Genomic DNA, 21,565 nt, shown 5'->3' with positions numbered 1-21,565 from the left:
TAAAAATAAAATTTGCTGAAATATTTATCCGGGCTCGTCGGATCTAACAAAGGTTATGATATTTGAATGCATAATATGAATTTGTTCATGTCAGTGTGATACCGTTCATTGTAGTTGAAACTGCATAAATATGGCCCCAGTCTCAATTCACTGCAACCTGTAAGACCTACAAACATCTATGTTTCTTGTAAGATAAACATATTCTATGTGGTGCCGGCGTAATTCCAGTCTTTATTGAATGACCCCCAGGTCAGCCTGTGCTCGCCGTTTTGATGTTGTGGGTGAGACAGGAAACAACCCAAGAGGAAAGGAGGAGAAAAGGCTTGGATGAACAGCTGTTCTGGACAAATCCAAAGTGTGTTCATCAGACAGGATTTTGGAAATAAAGTCAAATTAGTGAGCTATACTCCGACTTGCTCTTGTTTAAGTATAGCAGGTGCTCCGTTTTCCACAGTTAATTATGGCTGAAGGCGTTATTGGTTCATGCTGTATCTGTCTCTTGTCAATACATACACAGCGTAACATATTTGTCATGGCTGTAATATAATATGTGATATCAGTGAATCTGGATCATGCTGTTAATGATGTTGCATATTTTTAAGATAAAAAAAAAAAAGAAAAAAAGATGGCTAAATTTGCTTTTTCAAGGTTTTACTCCACAGCAAAAAATCAGTAGAGATTGACAGCACAGATATGAAACATTTATGTTGTAATTTCTGGTCTATTCCATTTGGTATCGCACACGCACACCTGTGGACCTGCTCACACACTTAAATTGGGAGAAGCTGCAAGCTTTGATAAGGCTTTTCCTTTTAGCTTAAACACCACATCATCAGGCCTGCGTAGATATGTCTCGAGAGAGAGGAAGAGAGTTTACCCAGGAGCTGCATTAATATATGAAATCCTTTTGTAAGATGTGAACTTTAGATATATGCTGTTCCCCCTGCCCCGATCTCCCACAGTCACATGCAAAAGCAGCCCTCTGAGACCCTGTTGTAAAAGGCTGTGGAAGATAAAAGATCGGGGGTAGGGGTTGCAGGGATTCCTCTTGGTCTGTTCTCATTTATTACGCTGACATATCATGTTGTGTGATGTCTTGAGGAACTACACTTTTATTCTGTGTGAGATCACGTTGCATCATATAACGTAAAACGAATGTGTGAGATACTTCTTTAACGTGTCACCATCGATCCTCTTGCGCTCCTCATTGACCGAGGTTAGATGCTTAAGATTTACCAGAGATGCCCATATTGCAGAAGTCACACATGCTGTAATTGCAGAGGCCTGTGATGATGACATCACATTAGAGGCTGCCAGACAAATGTACGTAACAGGCACTGCTACCATTAGATGGCTACATGAATTTAATCAATGGAAAACAGGACCTCATACATCCTACAGACAGCTGTAGATAATAGATGATGGTGATAATTGTAACCTAATCTAACCTGTAAGAATAAGATAGGATTTTTTTTTCCTTTTCTCACAAAGAACACGTTGACATGGAATTTATCACATATGTCAGTTAGATCGTGTTGTTTTGTTTTGGTCTGTATAATGTACTGGATTATCAAAATAGTTGCATAATAATTTTCTGTCAACTAATTGATATGAGGACTGATTATTGCAGCTCTACATTGTACCATTATTTATAGTCATTCTGTCCATCACGATATGATATCTTCCAGCCCAGGGTATCTTTGGACCCTTCAGGTGTGTGAAAGTCCAATTGTAGAAACCCTGCTTTTACCCCTTTACACGACAACAACAACAACAGACTTCATCACCACAGATTAAACAGATTTAGTAGATTTTTTTTTTTTTTATGTTGTTGTACAATGGTCAAATCAAACCTTAATGCTTGTTATGGTCCCAGTGACCTTCACATTTCCACAGTATGAAAACAATAAACAAACGGTAAATTCTGGGTGTTTACCTGCTTAATAGCGCTGCTCTGAGCAGCTAATCTCGCAACCAGTAAAACCTAATGTTCAAAGGTGGAGCACATTCAAATTCAGAGCAGATTGTTCATTCAGCTCCGAGTCAGGTTTCCGAATATCTATGTGCTGTTTAGTTTGTGTGCACTGCTGATGATGCTCTCATGATAAAAATTTCCTAGAGGCAGATTAATAAAGTACTTTTACTGCTACTAGATGATAACGATACAGCTGCAGCTGGATGGGAGGTCTAGCATTTTACACTACGGTTGTGTGTTGTCAGTTTATGACACTTAATACGTTATGGGAATTATTTTGTGCTGAAGTGCTTTAATATGCTTCTTGGTACACATGTTCCCTAAAATTGCCTTCTCTACTTCGACATCAGCTTGTGATTTGTTCCCAGAATTCATTTCAACAAGCCACAGAGAATACACCTAAACTTGTTGCATTCATGCTGATGCTGGGAAGGAAAGCAGAATTAAAGTGAAAGCAATAGCACAGAAAGAACAAGAGAGTGCTTTTTTTTTCCCTCCAACCCATTAAGAAAAGTACTTTTCTTAATGGGTTTTTTAAATAGTGTTAACATTTTTTAAGGTATTGATAGATGAAAATAGACTTCAGTGAAATAAAGTGTGCAAGTCGTGTGTGTGGAATTAGTGAAACAAGTGCAGAACCCTGGTCTGGCTGAGTGATCCTAAAGCTGGTGCTATACATGTTGCATAACAGAAAGGTTTCAGGAAGGAAGTATCAGGTGAAACAGAGACAGCATAATGTCTGGTTCAGTGGTACAGTTGTACAGTGCAAAGTGTAATCTGTATGTTAACATCTGGCCTTTAGTATGAAAGCACTTGCAACATAGAAATCGCATGAATATGTAAAGCGAAAGAAAAAGAATTGCAACATCTCCCTCCCTCATAAATTAAATTTCTCAAAGGAGTCATTCATCATCAGTTGTGACCTAAAAAGGTACAGCTACAGCATTTCTCAGAAGGATTGGTTTGTAAGTCCTCATTGCCTAATTTGCTTGCATTGCTCTGAGTGTGATTTAAACAATCTTCAGTATCAGCCTCATTTTAATACACTTCTGTGGCAGTAATTCTAATATTTAAAACTAGACCGACAGACTATATGAGCTCTATGAGCAAACTACATGAGCTCCATTGTGGCCCTGTTAAAGTGCACTGTTGTGCAAACATGGATCTTCAGAGTGAACAGAAATCCTCAGCAGGACTGAAAAAGTATTGGTTTATGCAGTGTAATGAAGTGAGATTTGATATGTTTAGCATTGGCTTAAAAAGTAAGATACATTACCAAGTATAGGATTTTGGTATTCAAAGCATAACGTGTTGTGTTTGCTCAAATAGGGTGCACAAAATAATTGAGTTTGAATTGGTTATGCCTGGGGCTAAGTGCTAAAACAAATCTTTAAATGAAATTCATTACAAGCAGGGTTGCCATACCCAGGTGTTATTGAATTCATTTCTCATTTTGACCTGATTTAGAAAGATAACAGTAATAACTGAGACTGACAGAAAAGATGACAATGACATTGCACATCATGGTTTCCCTTCAAACACATTAAAATGTAGCCGGTCTCAATGGGCTTAATTGATCTGTGCAGATGGTGTCTTTTTTTTCTTGTGTTCCTTAAACCATTTTTTCTCCATTGTTTTCCTCAGCATTGTTTTTTTTTCTAAAATAAATCCATTTGTGCTCAAGGAGCAACTTTAACCAATGCATAGAATTGGTGCACTGATTGTAAATATATCAGTATGACACACAGTAAGAATATGGAACAACATGAAAAGGATTCTTTGTTAAATACAAATGAGTAATATTCTGCCAAAAGGCAAATTTGATCCGTTTCTTTTTTTGAAAACACTCTTTTTCGAAATCATGGGTATCCAGGCAAGGACAATTTTAGGATGACATTGCTGTTTGTGATAGTTCCTCTTCATTCTAAGTGCAAGGTTGATGAGACACCCCAGCGCATACCTTCATCCAAGTGAAATTAACGAGGAAAATGAAGCTAATGAAATAACAAGCACAAGATGGAGAAACAGGCTGATCTGACGCATCCTCTTGGTTATTTGGCAATATCTGGAGGCGTCACCGGCCTCAGACTCTCATTTTCTCCCTGTCATATTCAATCAGGGATTCCTGCCTAAAATAAAAGTGAGTCTCTGCCGCAACCATGACCAGCAGAGCGACGGTCAGGCCGGCCTCAACACAACAAGTATTTTTGGAACAGCAGTGGTTCTTTTTTAATATATATCAGTCGCCAGCCTTGGCAGACATTTGGTAGTGCCAATATTTTGGTCTGGAGACACGCACAGAAATTAGCTTGAATTAATATGTGATTTCCTACAGTACATTGCCCATTACAATGAATGTTGTGCCTAGAATGTGTCATTGAGCACCATCAGTTGTAGATAATTTGCTACAGTAAGTAATGAGGTCAGTGATATTGGCCAGCTTCCTTCAAATCCTCATTATAACAAATTTTGTGCTGCCATTAGATATGAATTATTAAAATGAATGCTGTTTTGTTTTTTACCTAAAGGTCTTCCCAGTGAAAATCCTGACTTACTTAACTTGAAGTCAAAGCAGTTATTGGGCCAAATATCTGCACTGACATAATTAATAAGGAGACAGCTAATTGGCCCGCAGTACATATGAATGATTGGCCATTTAGAGTAGGGATTAATGCACTGACTAATAAGGTTCTGTTATTACAAAGTGCTTTAAATGGTATTTTACAAATGAACTGGTAAGTGTGAATATACATTGAACTAGGAAGTGATTTAATGTTTAATAAAATGACAAACTACAACACTTAGGTGCTGTTTATTTGTTTAGATTCAATAGTTTACATTGGTTTACATTGGTTTACATAAAGCTACCTGATCATGACCCCTCCTTTCCTCAATGAAAATAACTTAACCTTAACCAGACTGTGGGAGAGAGGGTGGAGAGATTTCTCACATTTGACAAAAGTCAGGTCTGATGTTGCAAATCCACTGTGTAACAAAAAAAATCTCCTCTCTAAGTTCTTATTGCTTCTTTGTTGGGTCATTCATGTGTACTTAATATGCAATTGCCATAATTTCGATAGCTCTTGAATGCAGCGTTGGTTTCTGAAAATGCTTCTCAAATTCAAAAGCAGACTGTCTGCATCGCCACAGACTGATTATGCAGCTTTTGTAAATCTTAATGGCTCAGATAAATTGTCATCAGTGTGAGTTAAAAGTATCACATTTTAATACATTAAATTACAAACATGTATTTCTGCCATGAAAATACTAGTATTTATTCTTGACCAAAATGGACTTAAATTGTAACCATGAGAATGGTCTCTCGTGCTCAGCTCAATAAAACAGCTCAAAATACTCTTGTTTTTTTTTTTTTTTTTTGGGGGGGGGGTGCTCAGAGTTTTAGAAATATTTTCAACATCTGTTCATTGCTTTTCACTCTTGAAATATCACAGTTTCTCCTTTAACAACACTTTTGCTATTCTCTTCTCATTCTCAGATTGATCCTAAGGTTGCCTTTCCCCGTCGCGCCCAGCCTAAGGTAAGAATAAATTGGTCACTAACCCTGCTCAAAGAAAATGATTATGTCTCATGTCACTAGCTTACCTAATTTTGTGTGCTCACATAGCAGATGCAAATAGGCAGCGTCTGTCTGTTTGTTATTGTAGAGAAATACCTAGTCTGGCTCCATCGTTCTCACCTTGTCTACGCTGCTTCGCCAAAGCAATTAAAGTTGGACATATTACACTTAAAGGGAATTTTCAGCATGATTGAAGTTATGTTTTTTTTTTTTTTTTATATCTACTCCATTTTTTCAGTGCTTTTGTCAAGCTTACCTTTGCATTTCATTCCTCATCATAGTTGTTTTTAATGGCAAATGCCTTGAAATGAAGTGTCTTGTCACTACAGTATATTTCCATTGCGGCAGCGGGTTCCAGTTTTAGTCTGCCATTGTATAAAATCAAGCTATATTGTCTGTTTAATGTTGCAGAATAAACAGTAAGTTGTGAAATAATCTTGTCTGTTGGCAACTTGTCTGTTGGCTTGATGGGTTTGTGACAGCCTCTAAATATGTGCAGAAAATGTTAGTGGAATCAAGAGCCTCCTTTCTTGTGCTGGCTGGGTTGCAACATTTTTGAAGGTGCACATTAATGTGAAATGGCAAGGCTTTTTTAAATTAATTAATTAATTAATTAATTAATTTATTTATTTATTTTTTAAAACGTGAATAGCCTTATATTAGCTTGACTGAACTGGCGAGAAATGATTGCTGACTTCTCTTCTCACTTGACAGTGACAAATCCCATTTGCTGGCTGAATTATAAGTCTGTTGAGTTGTTTTCTGTACCATGTGGAGTTGAATGGGACTGAATGACATAAGTGATTTGGGCAATATCTTGAATTGTGGCACATGCATGCAGAGATTTTTCACAATTAGCACGGAAACAATGGATGATTTAAAAAATGAGCCAAACTCCAATCACACAGGAGCTGTCGTATGACCTCTTCATGATGCGTATTATCTTTTCCTTTCTTGATTACTGGTCTTGAGCAGTTCTAATGACAATTAAATATTCAGCGTGTGCAGATGGTGCTGTGGTGTAGTCAAGGGCTTTGTTGACATGCCCTCTCACACCATCCCCCAGCATTTAATGTGCAGGCTATAGCACAGCACAGTACAGTGTCGCGGTATTCAGCTTTGCTATCAGGGCTTTTTCCACCTACACCAGGTGGAAATCGATAATAGATTTTCTCCTTCCCACCAGATCAGAGAGAGCCATTGTTAAAGAGTTGTTCAGGTTTTAAATGAGGAATTGGCAGTGCAGGCTTTCAAAGCCAGAGCACATGACTTAAGGATATCGGCGTATGGTTGAGAAACTACCAGTGTTTTCTTACATGGCGAGTATATCACTTTAACTTCTTCTCTTCTGAGCCTCGCTCATAAAAGTTGAATGTGCAATAAACCAGCTCGGATGTTTGATGATGCTTCAGGTTTTTTAAGTGAACAAGAAACTCCTCTTCCTGTCATGGTTATTGTTAATTTTTTCTTAACAGTGTTACACTCTTTTTTTCAGGAGTGACTCAGAAATGGAAATACAATATTTTTGAGCTGTTCAACAGGTCTTAAACATATTTATCATTCTACCTTGCCTGATTCATAACTCAGTGAAATAATGACACCATTACAGAATTTGTGGCACAGCAAAAGCCTTGTGCGAATGATTTATAAAATGGCTATAGGGCATGCTTGTTAGAGAAGAAAAATGGTTGTATTGAATGTGGATTATAAAGGATCTTAAAGCAATGGGATTAAGCCAGATAGATTAACATTGCATGGGTTTGTACTTTATGTTCAATTGATTTAAGACCTTTAAAAGAGGTCCCACTCTGCGGTTCCCATTTAGAAAGTCCTCTCTGTTTTGCATTTGCTTTCTTTTGTCCCTCTTTCCCCTCCACTGTCTGCCTGGCTGCTTATGCAGCTGTTGAATAGGCTTCGCTCTTGTTTAAAGAATCTCGGCTTGGCAGGTGCCTCAGTAGCACGGGCTTCAGGGAGCAAATCGTGACGAGACCAATCAGCGTTTATTTTCTCACGGCTAACAATGACCTCACAGGTAACCCTGCCAATGACCTACCACTGCTGAATGCTGCAGTATGGTAAAACTATACAGTATGTACAGCACGTAGAGTAATGCTGAAAACAGACAGGAAGTGAAGGTGAACACAGAGGACATTTCACTGTAAACAACTGAAGGTGTTTGCACCATGATGACAGGATCACAGGAAAAACAACTTGTATCAGCAGCAATAACTGACACTGCCCGAAAACCACAGGCAGTTCCACTGTAAAGAGACGGTCAGAGACAGACAGAGTGGAGTTTGGCAACAGCTAATCATTAGGCTGTACTAAAGCAGACAACCTTGCGAACATATAATTTAAATCTGATGTGACACGTATGACAAAGTCGACTTGCTAAGAAGATTTGTATAGGTAGGAACAATGCTGGAGGATTTTAAAGTGAATCATTTGTGTTTTGTAAGGCCAGCATTATACTTGGATTGCAGGGTACTGTCATGTTAAGATGTAGATGTGTTCTTGTGTGACTAATCAGTCACTGGGTGCTGAATGCCTCTGCTTTGCTCCTTTCCTTTGAGAGTCTTGTGAATATTTGATAATAGCAATGTTTTTTTTTTTTTTTTTTTAAATGTGTCCATCTGCACCAGAAAACTGATAGAAAAGGCAAGAAGGTTAGGTAACCACAAGTCCTGTTGTTAAAAAAAAACAACAAAAAAACATGTTAAACAAATGCAAACTGGCACACACATTACAAATGGATAAAGCTTATCTTAAGACTTAAAAACCATTTTGTATTAGAAAAAGAAGCTGTGCTTACAAGTCATGTTGAAGGTATCAATGCAGGCTACGCCACAAATATTCAGGGATTAGGTTGCATCTGTGGATGATTGACAGATGAGAATGAAAAGGATTAAACAATGATGATGTGATGCAAAGTGCTTTATGCACATTCATTTATGCCTTGTCTCCTTCTAGCCTATTCAGCCAGGCTGGGGCTAGCAATGGCTTTATTAGATAGGCATCTTAAAGTAGCTTTAAAATGCCAGGATTTCAGTATAAATATTTCAGCATCTCAACATTTAGTTTCACAACAAACCTCAGTTCTCAGTCCACTCTCTCAGTGGCAAAAGTGATATGATTTGACGTCATTCCTTGCAGTAGATGTATAGTAATGGTTTTATTTGAGCTAGTTTTTAACATATTTATGTGACTATAGATATGATTAACAAAATTAGCACTATTTGATATTATGTTTTCCAAAGTATCTTTACAAGACATGCCCGGGGTTTCCCTCGGGAATCTGTGAGGAATCTGCCTGTTAAGAGTAAAAACATTTTTCCTGACATTGCAACATTACACGTGAATAACTGCAAAGCCAACGCCAGATGTGATCGATCAGTCAATCACCTTTTGAGCTGAATCAGACAGAACCTGACGCATCTCATCTCATTATCAGTGTATGTACACCGCCGGTTCAAACAACCGCCTCACTCATTAAATGTGTGGCCATAGCTGCCTGATGCATCACTACTGCTCATTTCCATTTAAGCTTAACATGCCTGGTACTATGTTTCATAAAGATGTAATAATTTCTTTTGACATTAGCAGAGGCACTCTTTTTTTTTTTTCAGGCATTGTGATGCCTTCACAATAAAACCCTGTGGGAAACCCTGATGTCTAAAGAGCTTTTAGGAAAGATTGTTTTGGTAGCATATTTTCTATAATTTGGTCAGTTCTTTTATTTTGTATGTGACATTTAATAGAGAGGTTCATACGTTTTCATGTCTATAGTCATTTTAAATCAAATAAAATTATTCAAATTTACACAAAAATTATCCAAGCGTGTTCTTTAAAATACCCCATCTAAATTTCTTGAGGTACTGTACCAGATGCCATTTTACTGCTGTAGCTGCATATGGGAAGTGGTAAAGAAGATGAAGACAAGATGATGCTGTTTCTTGCTGTCTCCTTGTTTGATGTTTTCCAGTAAGGCTCATAGTGAAAGATGTAAACGAGGCCTGCTCTCAGTTTCCTTGAGGAATCAAAGCACCGGTTTCCGCCGACATTGCTCGAGATTTACCACTCAACTGTTGGCGTCATTACCGCTGCTGCCGCTGCTTTTGTTTCCCACAGTGGAGTCACACACAACCATGGCATGTCCCAGCATGATTTTAATTGCCAGCGGGACTGTGGCCACTTCAGTGGGAGATGAGTTCTGATAGCTTGTTATGGAAATGAAAGGAAGGAGCATTTGCAGGGCCATGTGAATGGTTGCCATTTACAGAGCAATGGGCATAACCCTTTCCTTGCACCTCATAAAGGGATTTGCCTCGTAAACCATCCTGAACAGGTTGTCACTGTGATTCTGGCAGTCTTCACGCTACAGAAGGAAGACTGTATTTGTGCACAAATAGATGTGTGCTGCACACGTCTATTCATTTGTGATGACAGTTTTTTGTTTTGTAATGACAGTTTTCTTTCCTGCAACTTCTCTCTTGTATTAAACCGCTTGCATCAATGTCAGCGAGGAGCAAGGCTAACTGAGATAGTACATTGGCTGAGGTAATTCTGGGCTATCAGTCAAAAATACCATCAAAGCGCTGTCCCAAATTTTACTCCAGCCTGTGACAGCTGTGACTGTGTGGCTTCCCTGTTCATGGCCTACTGTTAGTGTTGCTGTGTCTCTGGCAGCTGGAGCTCTCTGGTTCTTTTTGCATCGCTCTTTTGTCTTACTCTTCGTCTCTCCATGTCATTTTCTCTCTCCCTTTGTGTCTTTCTTTTTCTCTCTCTCTCTCACACACACGCACTCTCTGTGAATGGCAAATTGACCAGTTCCCCCACCTCCTCCACTTGTCTGCATCCCACACATGTCTCTCTGGGACTGTGTGTACTTAATGTTCTTACCTGCAGAATAGACTCTCAGGTGTATTGTGGTTCTAGAGAGAGATTTCAAGTCTTAAGTTTTAATGAAGTCTAATAATAAAGCTGCATGAAGTAAATACATATTCTCATCCCCTGTGCCTTTGTACTGTGTGACATGATATTGCACACATAAGACCGCATGTACACAAACTGTAATAAAGAGGCACAGTTGTGTAGTTTAATATACAAATTCAAAACAAACTTGAACATGTTTTCTCACTCCCTCTCTCTGTCTCTGTCTTTCCCTCTCTGTGCTTCTTTTTTAGTCTTTCAGGATTACAAGGCCTTGTAAATCCAGTCTTACACCTTGCTCAGTTATTTGATCTAGATTTAGCATTATGATATTCCCCTTCTCAAAATGATCCTTATTTTAAATGACACAGCTCACTGCTGGGAAAATGAAACCTCCGTAGCTGCCAGCCCCTTTGAATGTCCCTGTGAATTTTATTAAAAGCACCAGCTTCCCCCGTTCCAACTCAGATCTGCACAGCTGCACGAGTCTGAAAGAATATTCAAGGACAAAAGTCCTTAATGTAGAACCGAGTGTCATATCAATACTGCTTCTTCAACTTCACCGTTTATGACCCTGAGCCCTCCCAAATATTTATAATGTGGAAGAAGATTATTTCATATCAGACATTTTTTTTAAATTCAAGGCATTTCCACTATGTAGACAGAAACGCTGAGTGGGGAAGGAGAAGGAATGTTAAAGCTATTATCCAAAACCACATATGTCACATATCAGGGCATATGACACAGGTCTTATCCCAGTGAGTGACCACGATGTGCAAAATGAAAAGATATTTGCTGTGTTTTTCCAAAATAAATACAGTTTTGAAAAGGGTTTTCCAGTTGACATTAAACGCGCTGACATTTCACTGAGACCAAGCCAGTCTGATAGTGAGCAAAGAAAACTTGGAGCAGGATGACGGAAAAGTGACAAGCGAGTTGATGGGAATTCTTCACTGTCACTGTCCCCTCACCCCTGGAAAAAAACAGATGTGCAGCCAACATAAGTAAACCCTTCTTTAGATGGAGGATGTCACAAGGAGTTGTTTTTCCCCCTGTTGTAATGACTGCTGTGCTGAAGCTGGAGATAGGTTTAAATCCCTGACCCGTCAGCTCCTTTGCTTTCACTGGCCTCAGTGGAACTGCTCCAGATGAAAATGGGGCCAGAGCACAGACATATGAATGACTGTTTGTTTGGTGGTCAGACACAATCACCAACTGAGTGACCCAGTTAACGGCCAGTCAAAGCGATGCTCAGTTTGATTCTTCCATTTTTTATTTTTTTTTTTTATTGTGCGTTTCACACTTTCTAACGGTATCTTGTGTCCCTTTTTTCAAGCTTTCCTGCAAGCTTTTCAAGTTATCCTTCAATGCAAAGATAAATGATGTGTAAATGTAGATGCTAGTGTAATTATTTTTTTTATTTTTACTGCAGATACAACATGAACACACAATTCTTTTGTTTGAATAATTGCCAGGGCGCCTCTAAATAGAGTTTACATATGTGTGATTCTTCTCTCCCCGGCCTCCTTCTTTTCTGCTCCGGTCTCCTTGGTTGCGGGTGGAGAGTAATTAGGTTTTCTAGGGGATTGAGGGGTTCTTACAATGCTTACCAATGGCAGCAGTCAGGCAGGCTAGTGCTGGCAGGGCAGAGAGGACAGAGGGCTGTGCAGGAGCCTGGCACTGCTAAACCTGATGCTGACTGACAGTAATGAGGACAGCCTGCTAGCCAGGATAGAGAGGAGAAGAGAGCAGAGGAGAGGAGGGCATGGTCCTCCACTATACCTCTCAAGACCTCTTATCAAAGCTGCTCTGTGTACGCACACGCATGTACACACAGCAAAAACAACACAAGCACACACACACACGTTTAATGTGTGCTAGGTACATCAGAGCAAATGCATCACTGGGCTGTGTTATATCAGCCTTGTTTGGCTTTACTCATGAACCTTATAGAAAGAATCATAAAATAAAATCAGTTGTTAACCACTCAGGATGCAGTATGTCATAGCAGCAGCAGTGTTGTGACTTTTTATTCATTCAAGCCTGTAGGTGTTTAGACATGACAAAAGAAACAGTAAAAATAACATATATTTACTATTTTTGCTTTTCCTCAAATACATAGTAGTACATTTCAGCCAGTACTTTAATATATTTTGTGTGTGTTACCATAGTTACTGTAAAAAGCAGGTAGCAGTAATAAAATGTTAGTATTTCTAGAGGTGTCTCATCAGAACAATGTCACTGACAATCTAAGTGGCTTGGGTCAGCACAAACCAACAGTGACTCTGACCTTTGATGATGTGACAGGCGGAGCAGCCAGGCTTGTTCAGTTTTTACATTATATGAACGCATTTTTTTTTTTTTTTTCAACCAGTCTCCACCCATCCAGTGTAAAAGAACTGAGATTTTGAATGAAGCAGAGAGGCACTTAACTCTGAAAGTCATCACTCGAGGGAGTGCCTGTGGCAGCTCGAGAGGCAGATGAGGAATGCGTTTCTAATTTTTTAACAGTGACCTTTTTGAGATTGCGTTTGAATGAAATACTGGAAATAATTAAAAAGGGACGGCCAGCTTAATCAGGATGATGAGTTCCATTGTGTTGTCAGACGCATCACCTTGCTGTCCAGTTTTGAATTCTCATTACTTCTCAGCACCTTCACCTCCTGTGTTTCTGCTCTCAAACATCCTGTCTGGGATTTGTTTAACAAAGAGTGAAATATGCCATCCACAGCAAGAGAGGCGCAGGTGTGTCACAATGTGTGTAGGTATTGCCAGCAGACATACAGCCACTGTATATACTGTATACAGCACTAGCATCTCTTATATGAACAATCATATACTAAACAGTTTGTATCTTTTCTGTGTAAAATACAATGTTTGTGTATTTTATCTAATATGATTGTGACTTTCATGCAACTTGTATACAACTTCATAGCGGCATTATATATTTTGTGTCCATGTATTTCAAAACAGATATTGGTTATTGAACCAGCATATAAAGATGTAGACTATAAGTGTAACACTGCATGAATATGACTGTAATTACACAAATGATAATTCACAAACACTGTGTGTTTACTTAGCAAAAATAAATGGTTCATGCGTTTTTCCAGCATTTGCCTAAATGTGTTGTATTTTTTATTTGTTGTTTTATTATGTCTCTTTTACTCAGTCAACTCCAAGAAGTGAGGTTTTAAACATACCATGTATACAGTGCATCTCAGTTTATTTGTAATTGTGAACGTAAAGCCAAAAGTCATTTTGTGTTGGACGTGTCTGTCTGATTGGAGGATTGCCTGAGCGGCTCACCGAAGTGTTCTGCCATGATTGGATCCAGTTGTCATTGTAGAGTAAGATATTGGAATCTCACAGGCCAGATTGCTCTTTCTCACTTGTGTGACAGTTCATGCTCTCTAGTTTTTATGTCCTGTCCTGTTTTTTTTTCTGGGGCACCAGCCTCTCAGATTAAGAATGATATTCTTTCAGCAAGACAAGCCTGTCAGGTTATTAGGTGTACCATTGTTGGTGGTGTGATTAATAGTGATGGATAATGGCTTTTGATGCCCTTTATGTTTTGGGTTGTCCGTCCGTCCGTCCATATGTCCATTCTTGTGAATGTAATATCTTGGTTTATAGCCTTATTCTTATTGGTTAATTTGTAGCAGTACTTTTATTGGTTTGTAGCCATATTTGCCACCGACCAATCACAACATGGCCACATCAGGATGCGGCTACAAACTGCCCAATCAGAACAATATCCCAGTAGGACCTTGAAGGAATTTCTTCATATTTGGTCCACACATTCACCTAGACTCAAAGACAAACTGATTAGGTCAAAGGTCAAGGTCACGGTGACCTGACAAAATACAATGTTGGCCTTGTGAGCATAATTTCTCTGGAACTCTTCAAGTGATTAGATTTTGGAGGTCAAAGGTCAAAGTTCAAGGTCACAATGACCACCTTGAGGTAATTTCTTCAAATTTGGTGCATAGGTTCATTTGCACTCAAGGACAAACTGAACAGATTTTAGTAGTTGAAGGTCAAAGGTCAAGGTCACTGTGACCATACCAAATTTTTAGCCATTAAATTTAATTTTTGATTACATTTATTTTTACTTTATTTATTAGAGTTTTTTAATTTTAGCCTTAACTCATTAATTCACACAGAAATTATGACAAAGTTCTATACAAATGGTTAACATTTTATATGACTGGATAAACAGGGATGTAACCTGAAACTAGTCTGAGTGGCGGAGGCATACAACCACGAGACTGTAATTCTGCTTTCTGGTTGAACTGCTTGTTTGCAACATGTCACTGAATCCACACTCCTGCTTTGAAGAAGCTGCAATGTTACATCCTTTCATCCAATGAAAAAATACATTTGCCCTGTTCTTGGATCGTGAGACTACTTTGTTTTACTTGATTGTGGTAGTGTCACTTTTAGCCCCACTAAATATCTAGGTTCATGGTTTGCTATTCTTAAAACCAGTCTAATGTTTGGTTTTGTCACTATTCTTCTACAGTCAATAGAGCAACAGTCTAATAATAACCAAACATGACTGGATAGGCAAGAAATAACAAGCAGCAAACAGAAATATATTCTATGCAGTAATTACATATTTCAGAACTTGCACTGTTATTTTACTTGTCATCCTCAGCAGCTGTGTGATGTGTTTTTTTTTTTTTCTGTTAAACCTCAAAATATCTTTACTAGAAGGTGACTGTGGTGTGTCTGTTGTCACTCTGATGTATAAATATTGTGTAATTAGCTGAAAGCATTTAGAACATTGATTCTTTGTTGTTTAATCACAATATGCCTTAATTATCAGCTATTTGTGTCGCTTCAACAGATGAGTCTCGATCAAAGATAAAACAATGAACAGGATATAACTGTTTTAAAGAGTATTAACATAAAACTATGTAACGGATGCAAAGTTCTGACACAGGAGTTGAAATTGCTTGTGATAAGAATCGTACGCCCACCATTCAGCCCGTTCCTATTCTCATGCTATATTTCTGCGATTTCCACCTGATGTGGGAGCCGCTGAAAGGCTCCTGTTAGGCTTGTACTTTGCCCAGGCACTGCTTAATAGATCCCAAACGGCCGCAGTGGCAGAAAATCTGCATGGTATTGTTGGTAGTAGGAAGAACTAGATGGAATCTGTGGGTTGAGCTGTAACAAAGCATGACAGGAAGGATGTGCGGCAGCGCCGACAGTCAGGCATGCTGCTCCACATTTATTGTGGGGACCCTCACCTGCTTTTTCTCTGCAAGGTGGTCTGTCATTCATTCGCTTCCATAATAATGTTTTTTGTTAACACCTGCTCTTAGTTGAAGATGGGTGTTTTTATATGTGTTTGTGTTTGTGTGTGTATATATATATGTGTGTATATATGTATATAAATATAAATATAAATAAATATATATATATATATATATAGCAACAGTGTGTCATATTGTGTGACAAAAAAAAAATATCCGGTATGTATGTGTAAGACACCAAGTCTCCAATGCTGAATTACTGCATCTAAGTCAGGGCGCTAAAGAGCTTAGCTGTTCCTCTACATAATGCCTCGGTCCTCAGCTGTGACCTTTCTCTTCCGCGCATCATTCATGATTATACTGCTGACATGTTGGCTTATGCCAATAATTTTTCATAGGAGGCAATGTCAGCCACATCATATTTTATCATCTGGATAAATTTGTGTTGTGTTTTCATGTGGGCTCTCCATAATTTGTATTTGTCTGTTTATGTGTCTGTCCTAGAGATTAGATTTTGCATTTAATTTAACTCCGAAAATAATTCAGGTGTAAACACAGTCTGGCATCAGTGGGGAAAAATATGTAGCTTAGTCAGTAGCTAAATGAGTGATATGTAACATGAATAGGTAAAGTGTGCATGTAGAAAAACATGTGAATACATGTGCATGTGAGTGTGTATTGATGAAATGGTTATTAAACAGTGTGTTTGCACAGAAACAATACACCACATCTACACCATGCTTGCACATACTGAGACCAACGGGGAAAAGAACGAGAGGAGGAGGGACAAATAATGAAAAACAATAATTTTATGTATGATTATTTGAACCATTTTGACTGGTAACTAAATGATAGGTGTTATTACATATGGATGAACAATTTTCAAATACTCATTTTTTTTTCCAGTCAGATTTTATAGTCCACATTAATGTTTTTCATCCTTAATGAAACTGTCTCCTGAGTGATGTTGTTTCTAAATGCACCTTATACAGTATGTTCCTGCCTCCAAGCTTAGAAGTCACAAATACCACTATTTTTATTTGAGTGCTTTGGCTTCAACCTTGTCACAGAAACAGTCATGTTTGTGGCTGTTTTGATTTTCTAATGTTAAAAATGAAACAGCATCGAGCTGCTTTGTGCTAAAGTGGTAAAGAATAAAAACACTAAATGCACAACACGTATGTAATGGTTGTTTAATTGATGTAATAACAGTAGTTATTATAGACAGACAACATGTCTTTATACATTTTTCCTAACAATAGAAGTAACCTCTTGGCTATATACTGTTTGCACTAAATGTATGACAGTGATAATTATCTCCACAGCACCAAACAATAACATCATAATCCATAACCTCACACATCAACTGACACACTTTTGAGTCAGTGACAACTCATTTTGTGTCAGTCTGACCACATCCCCTCCACTGATCATGAATGGTATTATTTTTTATAAAAGGAAATGTTAACTACTGTTTTAGGCAGGACTTAAATGTGCTCTATCTAATTGAAGCCAACACATAACAGAAGTAATTACTGCACATTATCCATTCTTAAAAAATATTCAGTGTTAATGTCAGTGTCAAGCTTGGCTGTGCACAGATTTGATTTATTGTGCCAATTGTGAGATTTCAATATTTCTAGTACAATTAATTCAACTTTAAATGGGGTATCATATGTCTTGGCAGGACATTTTCCGTGTTTAATATTCGCCACTCACAACAGCTTTCCTCTGTTCAGAAGGTTTTCTAGTTCAGCCAGTTTGGTGTTTCATTTGTGTTCAAACTGTATTTGCCACACAGTAGAGAGGTCAGTGCTTTTAAAGGGAATGAGAGGACCTAATTTAATTGAGTGTGATTGTCACCAGCCCCTACCATATCTACCGGTAATTAATTCCTTCTAATCCAGCCCCTTTGGCGACTGCACTGCAGGTGTGCCACCGCTGCGCCAGCGTCTTCGGTCACGAAATGACCAAAAATGTGTTCTTGAAACTAGAGATGCTCTACATGTGGCAGTGCATTTGCACCACAGCCTGTTCTTTCGCTTGGATTCATTAAAAGAAGACCCCTTGTGACACTGTCAGAAAATGCAAAAACAACCTCACAAAGAGAGAGAGAAAAAAATCTTTTTTTTCCTCTGTTGCTACTGAAGAGTAGTGGAGACGGTGAAATAATCAGAGGTAATGCATAAGCAGGTCAAGTCCAGCTTGTAACAGTTATTTTGTGACTTCATTTTCTCCTGTGTTATCATACAATGATGAAAAGTGTTGACAGATTCATTTCCTTGCTGCTATCACCTAAGACCATTTTGTGATTTCTAATTGATAGCTACATGCAGCAATTTTATAGCACGAGACAATTTTATAGCGCTTTTAATTAGGCCAACTTTGACCTTCTGTTCGCTTTGCATTTATATTGCTCCAAATGATTTTCACCTTCTTTCTTCATTAACTTTTGTCAAATGAGTGCGGGCATTTACAACACTGTAAACTGTAAAATACATGCACTGTATGGAAGATGGTGCGACTCGAATGAATTGATAAGGCTCTGTCACATTAATCGTTTGATTGATTACACGCAATTAAATCATCTGTGAAATGAATATCTTTTATATGCTCTTGACCCCAGAGAGATTTTTGAGTAAAGGACTTTGACACCGTGGAGGAATATAAAATAAGTAAATAAAAATACCTTGGTGGAATGAGGCTGGAACAACCACTTAGCTGTCTAATTGACTAAGAGGGGAAGCCCTTACATACGTCATTAGGGAATACAGGTGCATGATGACTCTCCACTCAGATAAATCCTTCGTATGGAACCAGTTAATCTCCCATGTAATATTGAGCAGATGTGTGTATTGGTAAATGAATAAACACCAACCTCAGATGAATCTCAATTGAGTAGGTGTTTAGTATTCATTTGGACTTCATGCATGTCAGCATCCACCACGTGCAGCCATCTCCACCTGAAAAGATTCTTTCACTTTTGAAACATTAAGGTCTGACAGCTATTCTGGTGACATTGTCTGCCGACACAATGTGGCAGAGCACCACGGAGAGTCTCCGTCTGAGACCTGGCAGTCAGGTGTTTACAGTGCGAGTGTGGAGTGCTTTACTCTTTGGAGAATTTGCATCCCATGTAAATCTTCAGTTCAAATGGGATTTAAGTGAGATAATTTGACACCAGAGGAGAGGAGAAGAGAGGAGAGGAGAGGAGACGAGAGGAGACAAGAGGAGATGAGAGGAGACGAGAGGAGAGGACTTTACTCCCACTTGTAAAGCAGAGTTAAATGACAATACTCTATTCATTGCAAATGGAAGAACAGCAGTGAGGAGCAGGCAAGGCTGACTACCCAGAGCGGTAAAAACACATTTTATTTGACACAATTCTCTGCTACTTAAAGTTGACCTGTAGTTAGCTTTTGAATGGCACTAGCTAGTCAGTAAAATTGTGTTGGCACAAATTTTTTAATTAGACAAACATGGCGCCTTGACCAGTCCACTTGACGAGTCCACCGCAAAGCAGCATGTGTCTGAAGCTAATTCAACCACAGAAAGAAGTATTACTGTGGCTGAACTGTGAATCCTTTTTAAACTTAGTCTAAAAGTTTGTTCATAAGAGTCCTGAGATTTGAAAAGTGAAAAGTTGCCTTGTCTGAGGCACTTAATTTACATAAAGCAGACAGGATCTCCACTAAAAATGCATTAAAAGTAAATAGTGGCGAAGGATTCATTAACATTATTGGTAATTATATATCGCGGCAGCACATAATGAGGCAGAGACAGTTAGTAGACAGACAGCAGAAAAAGCAGAGGAGTTTTACCCTGACCTCTTCTGACCTTCATTCTTTTTCTCCGGCTGGCCCTCTGATGGGTGCAGCATATTTGTGTTTGTCTGCATATGTGCGAGTGAATGAGTTCGTCTTTCTGTTCATCTGTCTAATCTATCCAGCTTCTTTGCAGTATTGGAGTCTTTATCTGCTTGGTTGACTTTATAACTGTAACACTAGTTTAATTTCCTTACCTGCTTAATTGAAATTCACATCTCTTTCTCCTCGTGTGTCTTGCTTAGCCTCTGTGTGTGTGTGTGTGTGTGTGTGTGTGTGTGTGTGTGTGTGGAGGAGGGGATATTAGTGGAGATGTATTTTCATTCTAAAAGTGGCAAGTGATGGACAGGATCTCACAGACAATGCCCCTCCCTCCACTACCCTCAATCTTTTTGTCTGCTGCACCTGTCTTTTAGATACCTTTCAACCTTGTCTCTTTCTTTTGCTCTCTCTATTCCCAAGTCCCTCTTTCCCCTGGATTGCCTCGGCTTGATAAATCGTATGCTAAATTTAGAGACATATTTCTCAAAGTCACCAGGACTAGAAAGAGAGAGGACCACAGACAAAATGGCCTCTCTAATCCATGTTTATCATCTTTTATTTATCTCTTTGAAAAATGCGAGGTCCTCGAAGAAATCCCCCCTCTCTCTCTCTTTTGTCTCTTTGTTGCTGCCATAACTTTTTTTTTTTTTCTCCCCTCAGTCCTCCAGTCAAATGTCAGCGGCCACATTCTTGCCTCATAAGGCCAGATTTAAACTGACAGCATATTTAAATTACATCAGTCAGCTGAGCTCAGTGGGGTTGTGCTTCATAAAATTAGAGCTTGCTGAGGTTATAATAGAATATCTTTGCCATTGAAATTACAGTTGATACAAATGTGCTGTAATTGAGCTCCGCCTTCATTACGCTCCCCTTATTTCTCAAATTCTTTGTTAGAGCTAACATTGTTTGATTACAATATGGCGCCCACTGTTGAAGACAGAAAATATGTGTCCACCCTGCAGTGGCTTCAGCTGCACCTTACAACCTTCTCACTCTAGTGAAGAGACTTGTTAGTTATAGAAGTAATAAAGCACTTGAACACAGACATGGACACATAAAAAAAAAAAAAAGTAAGACACATTTATTTCTTGTTCTTTTAAAAGAACATTTTGAGCTTTGCTGGTGTTTTAGAGTCTGTAAGTGAACTGAACAGGAGCTAAAAGGGACAGGGATGTTTATTAAAAGATAGCACAGGAGAGGACTGAACATACCATACAATCAAAGTTACAAAACTGTGAAAGATTTTATTTTATTTTTTCTCATGGAGAGGAGCAAGAGAAGTGACAGGACATGAGAGGAGGAGCTCAGCAACAACAGACGGTTTAGTCCACTTCATGTGTGTGTGTCCGTTAAGCTCGGCCTGCATGTCCTCTCATTCATGTCAAACGTGGGCTTTGTGAGTGGTGGTGGCTCAACACATCCATATAGCAAGTTTTTTTTATTTACTGTAGATGTTTGTCTTGTTACCAGTAGTGCATGTGAATGGAAATCCAAATATGAGACCATAAGCTTTCAGATCTTCAGACAGCTCTTACATTGCATATTTAGTAGGGATGAAAGTATTAAACAGTGGAGCTTAACCACTCATGGCGAGCTTTTAGATTAATTAAACAGAAAATACTGTCCCTCTGTTATGTGGCAATCTCTTCAATTTCTTCAACTCCTGTTTTTTGCTCTCATCTGCAATTTCTACCTGTTTATATATCGATGGTTCCGTGTGGTGAGTGCTGTGAAAAGTGTGACGCCTGCACAGGAATGGATGACGGACATTTATCAGAGGAATGTGCAGCGTGCCTTCCTGTTGTTGTATTAGTTTATTTTGTAAAGCTCATGTTTGCAGCAAGATGGTTTATAATTAGAGTGCAGTTCCTCCACCTCGTTCTACACAATGTACTGAATGGATCAAGTCGCTGAACAATACACACATCCCTCACTGCAGTGTCTCAAGAAGCAA

The 21,565-nt window shown here is 38.7% G+C and overlaps 1 protein-coding gene across 10 annotated transcripts in view; it reads left to right on the top strand.

The window, feature by feature from the left end:
* The window catches only part of LOC139607759 (RNA-binding protein Musashi homolog 2), a 228,074-nt gene that overhangs the window by 6,026 nt on the left and 200,483 nt on the right, over positions 1-21,565 (top strand). For all 10 annotated transcript variants that reach the window (XM_071460933.1, XM_071460931.1, XM_071460932.1 and 7 more), the window contains one exon: positions 5,472-5,513. In XM_071460933.1, coding sequence (XP_071317034.1) covers positions 5,472-5,513 — 42 coding nt within the window. The remainder of the gene's footprint in view (positions 1-5,471; positions 5,514-21,565) is intronic.

Source organism: Trachinotus anak, unplaced genomic scaffold (genome assembly GCF_046630095.1).
Source record: "Trachinotus anak isolate AG129_WGS33_773 ecotype Australia unplaced genomic scaffold, CSIRO_AGI_Tana_v1 ptg000024l, whole genome shotgun sequence".
Taxonomy (NCBI): domain Eukaryota; kingdom Metazoa; phylum Chordata; class Actinopteri; order Carangiformes; family Carangidae; genus Trachinotus; species Trachinotus anak.
Note: the sequence above shows the minus strand (reverse complement) of the source record. Positions and strands in the feature narration are given on the sequence as shown.